Source organism: Eleutherodactylus coqui, chromosome 1 (genome assembly GCF_035609145.1).
Source record: "Eleutherodactylus coqui strain aEleCoq1 chromosome 1, aEleCoq1.hap1, whole genome shotgun sequence".
In the NCBI taxonomy this organism is placed as follows: domain Eukaryota; kingdom Metazoa; phylum Chordata; class Amphibia; order Anura; family Eleutherodactylidae; genus Eleutherodactylus; species Eleutherodactylus coqui.
The window spans coordinates 436,060,182-436,076,770 of NC_089837.1; the positions used below are offsets into that span (position 1 = coordinate 436,060,182).

The following is a 16,589-nucleotide window of genomic DNA, read 5'->3' on the forward strand; positions in this document are numbered from 1 at the left end:
GCGCTTTAAATCATCTGCAGCTGTTTGTCTTATTGACTGTTTATATCACCTCTTTTCTCTACTTTTTTTTCTTACAGTCCTATCGATATTTTCCATCAAACATTGAAGTGATTGAATGGCTGGGAGCCTACTACATTGACAAGAAGTTTTGTGAAAAGGCCGTTAAGTACTTTGAGAGAGCTGCACTTATTCAGTAAGTATCTATGTTAAACGATTCAGCTTTTTTACGTCATCTTACATAAAGCCAATTGGTGTCCCCCATCTTAAACATTTATGACATATGCACAGGATCTGCCTTAAGTGTCTGATAAGTACAAGTCCCACCTCCTGACATAATCATTTTTTGGGATAAGGGTCCATTTACATGGGACGAATGTCGGGCAAATGATGCCCGACACTCGTCCCCACATACACTTTCCCGTGCTCCTGCATGGGAGCTAGTATTGCTAGCTCGTTCACAGAGCGGCCAGCAGGGGGGCAGGGCGGATGCAAGAGGTTTCTCTGCTCTTGCTCCCCCGCCCCTCTCCATTGACCTAATATAGCGTCCGTTCAGTACTGAACAACCGCTATTTACACTCAGCGATCAGCTCATCATCCATTATTTATGCAGCAATGATCGCTCAGTGTAAATAGCAGCTGTTCAGTATTCAAGGGACGCTATGTTATGTCAACGGAGAGTGATGGGGGAGCGAGAAGAGAGAAATCTCCTGCAGGCTCCCCGCTGAGAGCCAGCGAGGGACGAGTGTTGGGCATCATTTTGCCGACAGTCATCCAGTCTATAAGGGCCTTAACAGGGATTTCATAACTTCTATAGACTTAAATACAAAAATTCAAGCACCTATCCATTAACTTGTATGTAGATTGCTGCTGACATATTTCGTGTGGGACAGATCATAGGATCCCCCTTCTGCTGGTAGTTGTGGACATGTATTAAATGTGGGAAAGATGGGAAGTAGCCATCTTTTTTTGAATATTCTCTTCTAGTTCTCATGAATGACTTTAGTATAATACAGAAGTTACAGTTGACAACTACTAATAGCTATTACAGTGGCCAAGGGTAGCCAACCCTTTATGCACCTATATAGCATGTATAAGTGTGTAGTGGTATGTAAATATAAATGTCCCAGCCCTTTGCAGTACCCGTGTGTCAGTCTTCACTGGCATTTTTACTGGTCAAAGGGACATTGGCATTCTACCCAATTGAGGGACTTGCAAAGCCCATAGCAGTAGTGTAAATCCTCATATGGGGCCTACATATCTGTATATAAAGTAGTTATAAGTGATGTAGAGCATTTATTTAACGTTGTAAAATAAAGAGCTGAAAAATAGTGTGACGTTTTTTAACCATCCAGTATGTACAATTACATAATGGAGATTCTGGGTTTGTATGAAGTGGGATCGGGAGCTGATCCCGCTCCATGCAAAAGACAGCTGGCACCTGCCGGCAACAATTGTGATGAGTGCTCACGCTCAAGCTGTTAACCCTTTAAATTCAATTCTCAGAACAGCATTGAATTGCACCAATTGGAGTTGGGGAGTCCCGAATGGCCACCCATCCCTCCCCCCCATGATCTTCTAAAGGCCCCCAGGGCTGCCATTGCAGATTGCCCATCAAGCCATGCCTGCCAGATCCCAGTATAATTGGAGTTACATTATACTGCAGAAGCGATCAAACAATCGCAAGTTCAAGTCCTCTAAAACAAGATAAAGTGTAAGAAAATTTTATCCCCCGTCCCTCCTTTCCCACATTTCTAATGAAAAAAAAAAAATTAAAAAAAAAACATATTTGGTATTGCAGCAACCATGTTCACGGCACGCACTGATTTTAATGTGGATATGATGCGGCTATCCGCAGCGGATCATCTATAAAATGATTTTTAAATGCTTGCGGGTGATTGCGGATTGTGAGTTTTTACCACACTGATGTATGCAGATCATCCACGTAAAAAAAATCTGCAATCCCACCTCCCAGCCTTTTCCCCATCTCTCTAATTACTTCTAACCTTCAAATCCGCAGCGGATCCGCAAATGCATTCAAATGTATTTGCGGATGCACTGCGGATCCTAAGCTCCCATAGAGATGAATGGAGCCACATCCGCGCGGAATCTGTGATAAAATAGAACATGCTGTGATTTTAGATCCACGCGAGTCACCAAGAAATACATTAAAAATCAAATCTGCATAGTTTTAATCATTTGCAGATGCCCCATGCTTTCCTGTGGGCGGCTGGATTTGCGGATTTCCGCGGGGCTAGTTCGCGTGGATTCCGCATATAAAATCCGCATGTGGACATTGGGCTTTAAAAGTAATGCATTATTTATCCCCAAAGATAGTACAGCATCTATGTAATTGTACTGACCTATCAAATAAAGTTATGTCATTGTTGCTGCAGTATATACGCCGAAGAAACAAGACCGCCTCAAAGATGACAGAATTTTTTTCCGTTTCACTCTACTTTGAACATTTTTTTAGTACATTATATGGTACGTTATAGAGGACCATTGAAATATTCTACTTGTCCCGCAAAAAACAAGCCCTCCAACAGCGATGTCGATGGATAAATAAGAGTTATGATTTTTTTAAAGCAGGGAGGAAAAACCGGGGGAAAAAATGTCCGCGTCCTTAAGGGTATACCCATACACGTATCTAATTAATAGAATCCATGAACAAGGATTCCATTCATCCCCAGGCCCGTGTGTATGTGCGCTGCGCTGACTCACTCCTTACTGGTTATTAATTTAACATTAAAGAAAAAGAAACTGTAACTTATTGATGTTTCAGCTTTTGAATTTGGCTATTAAATGAAACTGGAGCGGCTCCTTTTCTGAAGTAGAACATGTGTGGTGTTTGCCTGCACCAAGCACAGAGGCCCATTTGTTGTTGGCACTCGCAGGTCCTCCAGAGAGACTTGTGTCAACAGAATACATTTTCTCAATGCCGTACAGAGGAGGATAGTGTACATAAGTATATAACATTGAACATATATATATATACTGTATAAGCCTCCCAGATTTGTAACCCGGTGGATATAGAGCGACAAGATCCTTTTCGTTTTTGAAAATCATGCATGTAAAAGAGTTTAAAGTGACACTGTGCAAAAGCTGGAAATTCCTGCGGAGAAGGCACCCAGACCAATGACAGTGTCTTGCCTGTGTATTACCTGGAGAGCAATCTTTAGGGTATAGTCAAACCGAGCATTCATAGCTCAGCTGTGCAGCAGAAAACTCCAGCTCGTTAATGATTTACAGGCATAGTTAACCCTTTGCAATCCAATTTTGGATTCAGAGTTTCCTAGGGGGCTTTTTTCTTTCTGCCATTATACAATGGCGCCATTTGCTGGCTAAAGCCAGTACTGTGGTATGGGACATGCTGGAGAGGCCCCCAACAACACAGTGGCCCCCAATATATAGTAAGAATACACCGCCGGACGTCTTCCGACATCGGAGCTGTACAGCCTTCAAACATAATGTTTTTAGACAGCAGACAGTGGATTGGAAAGGGTTAATGGCTGCGCAATTTTAGGCACCATGTACAGTCAGTAGGCACTTCAATCATTAGCGAGAAGGAACTTTTTTCTGCAAGTGCTTCTTGGGATTGCAGCCTTACATCAAAAATACAAAGGGTTATGCGCCTCCTGGAAGAAGTTTGAAGTCCATTACTCAAAACAGAATTTTTTAGAATGTTCTCTATTATAACATTAATTTAAAGGGTTTATCTGTGGCTAAACTGTTGATGGCCTCTCTTAAAGACAGCTCATCAATAGTTTATTGGCAGAGGTCTGTCTCTCAGGATCCCCACCAGTTAGCTATCTGATGATCTCCAACCTTTTCTCCAACCTGTGACGTGTCTTTCACCGGTTCCTGAAAGCAGCTCAGTCTGATTCAAGTGAATAGAGCTGAGTTGTAGTACCAGACACAGCCACTGTATAGTGTATGGCACAAGCACCTGGTATGAACTGAAGTGGCCGCAGTGCTCTTTGGAGTGTCGCAGTCACTTCCTCGGCAGGGATAAATACATCACTCGGCTCCCTGTCACGTTCTCCAACAGCACCATAATCTAGTTTATGGTGCAGTGGGGATGTAACGAGTTCCCTTTTAAGCATCATTTATGTAAATATAATTATGGTGGAGATTTTGATAATCTAATGCAAAGGTTCATGAAGAATCATCCGACAACTGACCGTTCTCTGTTTATTTATGCCCATCATAACATTTGGTGTTTTATCTGCTCTTTAATCCATTTATAACATATCTCCATTGTCCTTAAGCTACATTTATCTTCTTCTACAGACCCACTCAAGTGAAATGGCAGTTAATGCTGGCGAGCTGTCACAGAAGAAGCGGTAGGTATCTTGTTATAAAGGCCCTGTGTTTTAGAGTATGTTCACACGTAGTAGAAGTGCTGTGGAAAATCTGCAGAGTATTAAAGTACGGGCATTGTGGATGAAATCTCAAGAAATTTCATCCACACGCTGCAGGAAAAATCCACATTGTAAATTGACCTCCGCTGCGGATCCTAAAGTATGTGAATCTATGCTTCCGTTTTTCAGCTTGGATTTCGCCTCTTCAAATGAGGGGTTGAACTCTGTGCCAAAATCTGCATGTTACATTCAGATCCACATCAGATATTCTGTACTAAAAAATGAGCAATGTGTGGATGTAGTTTTTTGATTCATAATAAGTCAGAGCAGGTGATGATTACAATATGGCATTGATCTACTCAGTAGTAGTAGTACAAAACCAAAAGTGCTACCTTTTGCGGGAAGTACCTACATAGCCCTATACCTTCCTGCAGGTATTGTGAGCGTCAAGAGTAGGATGGCGCCTTCTAGAAGGCAGAACCCTAGGAAAACCTCTATCCTTCAACTAACTTAGCCTCAAGTCAAAGTGTTTTACAGGAGCTAGACCCATGCAAATGTATGTCAATTAGTATTGGAAAGTATTTTCTAGTTGAATCCACGGTTAAATTCTGTCAATACTAGTGTAAAACTGGTAAGCAATATGGGAATGCAGCTTGAGGATAAATATTAGTCTTTATAGTAGCCTTAACTCTTTGCAATCCAATTTTGGATTCAAGGTTTCCTAGGGGGCTTTCTCTTTCTGCCATTATACAATGGAGCCATCTGCTGTCTAGAGCCAGTACTGCGGTAGGTGACATGCTGGAGAGGCCCCCAACAACAGAGCGGCCAGTAATCTACAGTAAGAATACCCTGCCAGACATCTTCCAACATCGGAGCTGTACAACCTTCGATCAGAATGTCTTTAGACGTCAGACAGTGGATTGGAAAGGGTTAAGATGTTTGCTTGCTTGGATACAAATCCGTTATTGCTGGGAGTGAATTAACTCAATCAGAGCTACAAAGCCGACTCATTATATGGGCGTCAGAAGGGATTATGGAATAGAACAATGGTACCATTTCTATCTCTGCTTTCATTTGTTCCCTCTTCTTATTTTATGAAACTAGGAAAATGGTCTCCTAAAATGGTATAAAAAATGGGTGTTGGAAACAGATCATTTTGGTCATGCTGGAAGATATACATTTTCTCACTCTGTATAGACCGTACGAGAAACTTGTGGCATTGCAGTTGCTGAGTTACTACTGGAGTTCTGTTTTATGTGAAGTTGGAGATGCTGTCATTATCTCTGATGTTGTTTCTCTTTGCACCCCATTCTCTTGCCTTTTTTTGTTGACGCTAATAATTTTTATACACGTTGTCGAAAAGAATCCAGCCCCTAGAAGAAGTTGTCATTTTACTGCTAAACTCGGCATGCAGTTACATCTCAGGCAGATGTGCAAATTATAAGGGTTGTGGTGTGATAAGATGAACGGCCATGGCACCTGAGGACCTACTACTGGTTCCACCCTTCGCCTATAAAAGGCTCTCAGAGGCTCCTTGTGTGCAGTGACCTCTTCTTCCACTTGTGTAGAGCTTGTTGAGTGGATGTGTGAGGGCACATACACAAGGTGACCGGGCTCAGGATGCTCTCAACAGACCACCAGGAGAGATGATCATCTGATCATCCAACAAGCATGAGCAGCTCCAACTGTTCATTATCTGCCATCCAGAAACAGGTGGCATCATACTTTCAGGCTTCTGTGTTTGTCAGAACCATTACCAGGCTCTTCACTGAATGACATTGGGTTTCACAGTGCCCATTCTGTGTACTGCCTTTGACACCCACTTACCATAACCTCCATTTGCAGTGGTGCTGTGAGTGATGAAACTGGATTGCTATATGGTGGAACTGGGTTGTTGTGATGAATCTAGGTTTATTTTGGGCACTGGCGACGTGTCTGGAGACTGGCGACGGCCGTGTTCGTGTCTGAAGACCTAGGGGTGAGCGCTTCAATCCTACCTTTGCTGTAGAGAGGCACACTGCCCCCACTGCCGATGCGATGGTCTGAGGGCAATCTCATGTGTGGTAGTTGTACGAGGGGCAATGGCAGCTCAGCGATATGTTCAGGACATCCTCTTCTGTGGCTGCCCAGTCCTTAGATTTATCACGAATATACCATGTATGAGACCATCTGGGATGCCAACTTTGACAGCTTACAGGTTTTCACGATGTAGAGGCTCAGTTACAGCAAATCTGGTCCGATACCATAAGGAACCCGTTATCCAAACTAGGCGGTAGAACAGGGTCCTACAGCCCCCCTTCAAATGTTCATTCTTACACAATAAATTATCCTTTTGCTCTGATATTGTAATTGCATACTCATATCAACATTACAATCACACAGAAAGTTTTATTAGATTCCGACAACTTTCTACGGAATTGATTTTATTTTACAATGAGTGTATAATTCCATGCATGTTTATGTTTCTTAGGTAATTATCAGAAGGCACTGGATAAATATAAAGAAATTCACCAGAAGTTCCCAGATAATGTTGAATGTAAGAAATGTTCTTTTTATTTTCTGCAGTTCATGATCGGTTTACTTGTGGCATAAACATAACTTCTGAATATTAGAAAAATAGTAACAAATGGAATTAAAGGGTCACTGTAGCAAGAACCCCCACAATCCTCTCTATGCATAGGCAGATGTAAGACAGAGTGCAAATCAGCTAATACCTTTAAATGATGGCTATATTTAAATACATATTAAAGCGACTGATTGATATCAGAACAAAATGCTGTTCGGGGACCGGAAGGCTTGGGGGTACATTATCTGCAATTGTTCTTCTTTGTAGTCCGTCCAATCTGCTGGTTTCAGGTCCCATTTTTGGCCATCCAAGGTGGCCGATGCAATCTTCAAACTACCTAATCCCCATAGTGCATTGGTAGTGTTAAGACTACCAATTCACTGTACCTGCTCTCTGATTGGCCAGTGTTGCTCATGTGATCAGCACAGGCCAGTCAGATAGCAGTGCACAGCGTGCTAGATAGAAAATTTTAGCAACCGCTCTTGGACGGCCTGAAAACTAGGAACCAGCCATGGTAGATCGGATGGACAGCAGGTAAGAACTGAGGCACCCCATCTGGTCCTGGAGCATAATTATATTTCAAAGCCAGAAGTGCCAATTTTAATTCTGTTTCTCTAAAATATTTTATGCTTTTCTCATTAATGAACCATAGGCTTGCGTTTCCTGGTACGTCTTTGTACAGATATTGGGTTAAAAGAAGTTCAAGAATATACAACAAAGCTGAAGAAGGCAGAGAAAATGAAGGAGTTAAAGGAACAGGTAATTCTTATCTTTAAGTGTTTTGGGTATTAGAGATGCTTGTGAAAAACCTTAAGTGGTCACTAACGTTTCAACAAATGTATACTTCTCTGATAACCTTTGGGATAACTATCAAAAGTGCAAAATACTTTATTTACCTAGAATGTTTTTGTGCTGAAAAGGCACTCTAAAGTGCTAGCCACCAGGGTCTCCCTTCCTTCTAATTTGTTGTCCACTGCCTGTTGTCAAGTGAAGTCTGACTGTAATAACAGAGATAAAAAACAGAGAACAGGAAGTGGAGAAGGGTGATGACTCGTGTTGCCACAGAGATCTATGGAGAGGTGGGAGCTGCTGAAGAGAGACTTGCATATTACATTCATTTATTGTTTATTTTCCAACCAAGTCTGCTTGGAACAAACGTCCAGCAGTTGAAAAATCAACAATAAATGAATTCAAGCTGCCTAGAATAAAGGAAATAGTATAAGGGCAGAGAAGATGGACCAGGTGGTCTTTTTCTGCTGTCAATTCTCTTTGTGTCTAATAGTGTTTACTGTCTTACAGCTACTGTAATCACATCTACACTTTTCAGTACTGCTGCATGATGTCCTCCGTGTTGCACTGTGTGTGCAGTGTTGAAGTTATCATAGTAGCTAGCCTACACACAACAGCTCAGGGAAAACTGAGAATTATGGATACAGCCCGCAGAGGGGACAGCTGCTAATAAATGCAGGGTACAAGTTATATAATGGCTAGATAGTGTTATTTGTCATGTACATAAGGCAGCTTATTCTGAAAAAGTCATCTGAAAAGTTAGATACACTTTAGTTCTTGAGTTCTCTGTCATATTTCTAAAAGACTGGACCTTTCAGAAAGTTTAGACTGATGACTTATCTTGTGCTTTTTAGTTCTATGTTTTGTGTTCCTGCTTTTTGAGAATGATTCTAGTCTGTTAGTCAGTTGATGTTAAGTCTGGTAAACTGACGAAAAAAACACATTTCTCAAGCATAAGGACTTGATAATGAGCGACCTCAATGTAATTCATGCGTATGTACAGTGGAGTAATTTTGAACATTTCAAGGAAATCATTAAATTATTAAAGTAGTTTACTGTCTTAAAACATGCGAGTTTAAGTGGGGGTGCATTATTGTAATGCAAAAAGCTGGATGGTCGTATCGCTGAATTGCCGCCACCTGGGCCGCTCTGAGCAGACTGTTCGGAGGTGTTGGGACCAGTGGATGCATGAGCGCATGCAAACAAGGTGACCGGGCTCAGGACGCCCCCGACAGACCACCAGTAGAGAGTCTGATCATCTGACAAGCGCGAGCCGCTCCAACTGTTTCATTGGAGGTTGCACCATCGTTACAGGCCCCTGTTTCTGTAAGAACTTTTATCAGGCACTTCACTAAAGGACATTTTGTCTCATTTGACACACAGCCACTGTTGCCTTCATTTGCAGTGATGTTGTGTATGACAAAACTGGACTGCTACGGAGGGAAACCGGTTGTCTTCGGTGACTAATCCAGCTTCAGTTTGGGCACCGACAATGGCTGTGTTTGTATCTCAAGACCTAAGGGCCAGTTGCCTCAATTCTGCCTTTACTGTGGAGAAGCATGCTGCCTCTGGTCTCAGGGGGTATCACATACGATCACTGACATAACTTCAGGGGATGCGGTTGCACCTGGGCCCAGGAGCCTTAGGGGGCCCATTAGGCCTCTCTTCTCCATATAGGGAGCCTAGTACTAAAGCATTATAGTTGGGGGCCCTGTTACAGGTTTTGCATTGGGGCCCAGGAGCTTCAAGTTACGCCTCTGTATACATATAGATGGTCACCCCAAGTAGTGGTTCAGCTCAGTGGTATGTTGAGGACATCCTGCAGCCACAAGGGTGGGATCCAAAAGGCATTTTCCAGCAGGATAATGCTTGGCCGCACACACAAGGGGGTCACAGGAATGCCTCCATAACATTGTCACACTTCTATGGCTGCCCAGTCGCCAGATTTATCACCCATGGAACATTTATAGGACCATCTGGGACGCCAACTTCGACATCCTACAAATGTTCACGATCAAGAGGCTCATTTACAGCAAATGTGGACCGCTATGCTGCAGGAAGCACTGTCTGTATTGCAGAACCCTGGTTTGGTACTGCAGGCACATGTCACATGGAATTCAGTAGGAGCTGTGCCAGTACTACCAAACTGGGCCACTGCAATTTTGACAGCGCTATCTGCTTCTATCGTTGTTCAGACTGACAGCAGACCCAGTGATCACCTGATTGGTGGGGTTTCACTGCTGAAATCCCCAACAATAAACTATTCATGACCTATCCTGGGGATAGGTCATTAATAGTAAAAGTCATGGAAAACCCTTTTAATGTGTTGGGGAAACGCTATGAAAAAGTTTACCATCAAAGTGACTGGGATTAGAGCAAACCCTGTTTACATGCAGAGGAAGAAAAATGCAGCTGATTTTCTACTGTAACTGTACTGCTAGGCCTTTCTCACACAAGCGTATGTAAAAACACAGCGTTTTCCTGCATGCAGAGCTACATTTCTGTGTGCGTAGGCATGCGTTTTTTTCACAGTAGCAATGCAGGCAAGCAAGCTAATGATGTCACCACTCCCATCCCACCCCTTGGTGGCATTGTAACCTGCGTGAAAAATGCATTATTGCGGATTTACTTAATTTTTCATGCACCCCATCCATTTCAATGGGCAATTTAGTGCATGAACTGTATGACCCAAAAACGCTAGTGTAAGAGGCCCGATTGTAATATACGGAGCTTTAGCGCTGCATATAGGTGCTTCCCCTTCCATGTCAATCCTATATTAGACAGCATACACCATATACTCCGTTCTGTCTAAAGGATCCTTTAGGAAAGCATTTTATTCTTTGTTACACTGTTTTATTTTGACACGGATGGTGGATTAATCTATGTTTTCTCAGTTTGTGTTAAAACCCAGAGATTTTTTTTTCGTAAATTAATAAATAAAATGTAAGTTTTAGGAATCTTTACAGTAAAAGGCCTTTAGAACTCCGATCACTTCCTCTGCCCCAGTGACACCACAGAATAACTGCAATGTATGAACACACCCTGAAGGTTCTAATAAATTCTGAAGCCAGTGGCATATTCACCAAAGCCGTACGTAGGCGCAAACATTTGCTTTTGTGTAATAGATGTTTCCACATCCAGTGTGAGTTTAGGATTGCTATATCCAGCTTCTTGTATAGAGAGCTGGCAGATAGCCAACACTGACAACCCATTTCCGACACAAATTCCTATCATATTTCTGAACATTTTCTTCATATTAAAGGTTCTCATAAATGTTTTCAAGGAGAATTCATTCTCTTTCAGATGGCTTGGTTTTTACCAACAGGTCTATTTGTTAACCCTTTCCTTTCTGCCATTGCTTGAAGAGTGAGGTTTGCTCTTACTGCATGTTACAATAGTCCTCAAAGGGGTTTTCCCACCACTGTACTTCCTGGTTGTTTGTGATCAGGACCTGTGACTGTTGCAGCCAATCACTTGCTATAGAAGGCCCCTGCTGTGGCCAGTGATTGGCTGCAGCAGTCACAGGTCCTGATCACAAACAACTTTTAAGTAGTGGAAAAGCCCCTCTAAGTCTAGGGCTGCATGGCAACTTTTGGCTGAAAGGGCAAGCAATTAAAGAACACTGTGTTACCCTGTCACTTTTCACTGTCGTTGAGGTGTAGGAGATCGCAGTGAGAATTGCAGGTTACCGCAAATCACAAAAAATCCAACTTTTGAGTTTTTGTGGCCTGCAGTTCATGGTTGTGGTAACCTGCGTAGTATTCTACAGCCCCATAAGCCTCAATGACAGTGCAAGGTCACAGCAATCTTTGGTCATATGATCACTGTCCTGACCAAAGGTCGCTGCGTAGCTCTAGCCTTAACATGTTCATCACATAAAAACTGCATCAGAATGTATATGTATCTTCCATATGAGGCTTCTTTTGCAGCCTTATCACAGATTCCATCATACTTGACAGCATCATAGAATTGCAGAGTTGGAAGAGACCTCCAGGGTCATCTGCTCCGACCCCCCTGGTGCTGCAGGCTGCCCTATTTTTCAACTCCAAAACCCAACGGACCCTATTATAAGTCAATGTGTATGACTAGAATGAAGTTGAGTCACATCCACAATGAAAAGTAAAACATGATTTTTTTTTTTACTAGAATGATCCATCAGATTATATGTCCGCGTTGCCTTAGCACTTTTTTAGCAGACTCTCCAATTTCCTTCACAGCGTGTAAAATCTGGCAGAGATGGCAGCGCCCGCAGTCGAAGGGAGGGCAGAGAAGGCAGTGCCAGCAGTGGTAAGTCATATTTACATTGTTCACAGTTTTCGTGATATTGGGAAGGCTGCAGTCATTGGTGCGCTGGCTGACTGTTACATTGGTTAGATGGGTATTGATGCTGCTGCTGTCCTTATCCTGATCCTTGGTTGCTTGGCTCAATCTTTTTGTCTCACATTGTAAAGGTAATATGCTTTCTGATATACACACATCTATATAACTCTATATGGAACTGAGAATGTGACCATAGTGCAGCCGCAAGCTTTCAGCCTGTAGCTTCGTCATCGTATTTAGTATTACCCTAAAGATCTTTTTTTTAGGTCTTTAGGCAATGTGCACACGGCACAGATTTCAAGAAGGAAATCCACTGTAGGTTTTTCAGAAAATCTGTTGCAAACATCCAGAGCTGAATATTGTAATTCAATGGAGCTAATTTACAGTTTTTCAATGTGTCATACAAGCTACAGAACGTGCAGTGGATTTTAACTCGTTCTCCCTCTGTGACGTACATGTACGTCACAGAGATGCAGCTTGGGTATGAAGCGGGCCTGGCAGTTGCCACCTGTCTGATACTGTTGACACCCACCACAAAAAGCCATTAAGGCTGCTGACAACTTACATGTGCCGTCGGACCTGACCGCAGCATGCAAGCTATCAGCCAGAGGGGAAGTCCCCTCTCCAACTGACTATCGGCCCCCCTCTTGCGATCACAGGGTGCCAATGCTTGCCATGGTAATAACTGCAAGGTTCTTAGCGCAAACATTTAAAATGTTGCCACTGTGCGCTACATGCATCACTTGTGATACCCTTGGGGTTATAGCTAGAACTTCCCAGTGCAGAAAGGCATGTAGCATCTGCTCTGCTTCATGGGGGTCTGCTGGGACTTGTAGGTTCGGGACCACTAAAATTCATGGATGGTGAAAGCTTAGTGAAACAAATTAACAGAGCAGTACCATTACATTGTTATCATTACTTGTATGTAAGGTGTTGGGGGGTGTAAACACAGCGAGGCAGTGTACAAAAACATTTACATAGGAACTAATACCGCTTACAGCAAAGAAAGTCAACTCCAAGAACATAGTATACAAGACTGAGAATGTTCTTAAGAAAGTGCTGACACATTCACCACAAACCAGCACATGAAAGTGATTAACCTCCTCGAAGTTCAAGGCTGTGAAATAAAGGCCCTAGAAGTCTAGCAAACAATGCACATTCTCTGTGGTCTCGTCACAATGGAGCGGAGCTGTAAGGAGATGCTACAGCGCTGTCACTGGAGTATGTATATCAGAAACTGGCATCATCAGGCATCGGATATTAACCGTTAGCTAAATATGGTCTCCCAGTATCATTTCCTGTAACTGAACATCCACAAAAAAGGCAATGACCAGATAGATCAAAAACCACAAGTGGACTTGCTAAAAAGTGTCCAGAAGTAACAAACCCTGCACTATCGTGATGCATATCTCACCACTGTCTACGGGCTTCTTTGCGCTGGCATTAGGCTCCGTTACGCATTTCTGCTTCTTTGTTCCGTTTGAGGAGCAGAGAAACGTTAAGAAGAACTGAATTAAAGGTTTCCGTTTGGTTCCCTATTCAGTTCAATGAATAAAACGGAAACCTTTCTGTTTTAATTCCATTCGATTTCATTTCCATTTTTCAAGTGGAGGAAATAGAGCATCTGACTTGCGCTATTTATTCAGTTTAAAAAAACGGAAATGGAACGGAATTAAATGGAAATAAACAGAAATATTTTGATCTTTAACTAAAACAGGGAGCAAAACGGAAACGTTGAATTCCTTTTTTTTCCGTTTCTCTGCTCCTCAAACGGAACAGTGAAGCATTATGCTGATAATTGCAGTTAGGTTATACCCGATTGTATGCCCTGACCACTGCACAGGCAGTAATGCACTGTAATATATGGGAACTACAGGTGAAACGTGTTTCTTCATTGAGATGCCTGCTCTTCTGAAGCTTAGTAGTCCATTGGCGGTTCTAGTCAGTGACCGGCAGCCTCTGTATAACTGTGCACAACCACTGATAGGTCCGTCCTCTGCACTCCTAAGGCTAGAGAGAGCAGGGAGTTAACTAACTAACTTACAAGCTAAACTATATGTCAATCTGCTCAGCCTGCCCTGCTCTATAACATGATGCCCACACGTCGGGCTGCACGCTCATTGTGACAAGTCCCTTTACGAATGAAAGTCGCTATAAAAGGGCATCTTCCTCCTCTTTACCATATTCCGAACTCCTCCAGATGTTTTCCTGTTGAATGACAGTTTTGTTTTCTGCTGTACAATGTTTTTCCATGATCCTGTAGTAACAAGTGCCACGCCAGTTGTGTTTAGAGCTGTGTGGCGGCAACTATAAATGAAACCATATGGATGATAATAGTCTTCACATGAGTTTTCTCACAGCAGTAACCACTCCATTCCATTACCCCTATTTGTAAAACGTCTTTCTATAATGCAGTAAGCAGTGTAAATTTACCAAATGCCCATTATCCATCAAACCCATCAGCCCATGTCTTTCGGACTTTTGACGCTGTGTCTGTATTTTTGCTTAAGGTGTATTCTCATCTTGACAAGTTTTGCCCTGTCAAGATAGAGGATAACTTGGCAAAGGGTGGGGGTCTATTCGCTGGGACCCCCACCGATCCAGAGAAATTGCTCAGGGAGGTCCAGAATTTTGACAGCAGGTGGCCACACACACGCCACCACACCATTCACCTCAATGGGACCTGCCTGGGGCAATTTCTCTGGATCGGTGGGGGTCCCACTGCCTAGACTCCCACCAATCAGCAAGTTATCCCCTTTCCTGCGAAGAGAAGAAAACTTGCCGATCTGGGAAGAGACAACAGTAAGTACAGCCATTGAGCTTCTCAGCAGGGGAAGGTAAAACTGGAACTTTAGGATGGATAGGACATGCAGAAAGGATGAAAACTGATTAGCTGTGGATAAAAGAATTCAGATGTAACAACCAACATGGCAGCACTTCCTGTTGTCTGTTGTGCAAAATTGTCCACCACAACAAAACAGAAAAAATGTCAACTAATCTTAATTATCTACCTGTTCTGCTACTCTAACATCTGATGTATTATTAGGACCGGTTTACATTATGCGTGGAAGTCAACTTTATTCTACTGGTATGCTTTTATAGTTTAGGAGCAAACCCACCCAGACAAGCAGATTACACATAAGTTCCATGTTTGCAGCTAATTGCTCTGTCATTCATGTTATTCCTTATTCTGTTTTCTGGAATTTCAGACAGTGGCCAGAGCAGTGGCACCAGCGCTAAAGGGGAACGTCTTAGTGCTAAACTAAAATCCCTTCCAACAGCTAATGATCCTTACGAGACCAGCTCTAACCAAGAAATTGGTAAGACATTTCCAAGCCAGCTCATTAGATGAAACCGTATTGCCTACAGTATTTGGAATCTATGCACAGAAAGGTGTAGATATTATGCTAAATCTGGTTTGCAAAAGTCGGACTTGTAGAGCATGTGCCAAATATTGTGACTTTTTGAAGTCTTATGCCAGGCCTTGCTGCCTTTTTTTTAAAAAAAGTGGGGTGGAACATGATGTTCAGTGGCATGGCCACCAACTGCTCATGAGATAAATTATAGCTGAAATTTATGTCACTTTTTAGGTTGGGTGTCTAAGTAAATATGCCCCGGAGTGCTTATAAGTCTGATTTTATACATGACCCCCAGAATATTAAATGGGTTTCTGACTCGCTGTGTAGGCATGGGGCAAACTACCCCTTTTAGATCTTTAGGTCGGAATTCAGCAGGTACTTCAGGAATTACTCCTACTCTCTATAAGGTATTGTCGCTGCTGTCTGACAAATAACCATATATGAATAAGTAGGAATCCGATATTTAGGAAAGCAGTAGATTTAAGGAGATTAATATCAGAAATAGCGCCCCTCTTATCCATGGGCTGTGTGAGACTGTAGCTAACTGCCATTCACTTTATTGGGGTCAGCTGAAATAGCAGACACAGCGCATGGCCAAGAGTGGCACTGTTTCTGGAAGAAAGAAAGCATGTTTCTCTGGCCTTCTATATCCCCTTTAGTTCAGTATTCGGCACCATTAATCCTGTTTTATATTATGCAATGAATTATTTTTCATGTTTTGTCATACAGATGTTTCTTACATTGACCCTCTCGGTCCACAAATGGAAAGACCAAAAACCGCAGCCAAGAAGAGAATGGAGGAGGAAGAGTTTGCAGATGAAGAATTAGGAGATGACCTTCTTCCTGAATGATCCTATCACAGTTCTGCATTGTATTATTTATGTGTCTTGTGTGTGACTTTGGACAACATATTTACAGACTGGGTTGTTATACGCTTTACATAAAATATATTTATGGAACTAAGGACAGCTGCTAATCTTATGGTTTTATCATTGATGGTGTCTTAGAGGAGAAGTATCTTTCCATGGTAGAATCATTCATCTTGACCTCTTGCCCACAGCCGTGTCAAACTCCGCCAGCGGATTATCGCAGCGGAGTCTGACACGACGCCCCCCAAGGACCCCATACTCACCTCTCCGAGTCCGCCGCGTGAGTCCTGTCTGGTGAGTCGGCACGCATGTGCAGTACAGTGCA

The 16,589-nt window shown here is 42.6% G+C and overlaps 1 protein-coding gene across 2 annotated transcripts in view; it reads left to right on the forward strand.

Moving 5' to 3' along the window:
- The window catches only part of IFT88 (intraflagellar transport 88), a 63,180-nt gene extending 46,822 nt beyond the window's left edge, over window positions 1–16,358 (forward strand). For both annotated transcript variants that reach the window (XM_066582172.1, XM_066582173.1), the window contains exons 20-26: window positions 78–193; window positions 4,291–4,343; window positions 6,832–6,897; window positions 7,580–7,686; window positions 11,934–12,003; window positions 15,246–15,356; window positions 16,125–16,358. In XM_066582172.1, coding sequence (XP_066438269.1) covers window positions 78–193; window positions 4,291–4,343; window positions 6,832–6,897; window positions 7,580–7,686; window positions 11,934–12,003; window positions 15,246–15,356; window positions 16,125–16,246 — 645 coding nt within the window. In that variant the 3' untranslated portion in view covers window positions 16,247–16,358. The remainder of the gene's footprint in view (window positions 1–77; window positions 194–4,290; window positions 4,344–6,831; window positions 6,898–7,579; window positions 7,687–11,933; window positions 12,004–15,245; window positions 15,357–16,124) is intronic.
- Window positions 16,359–16,589: the final 231 nt, after the last annotated feature.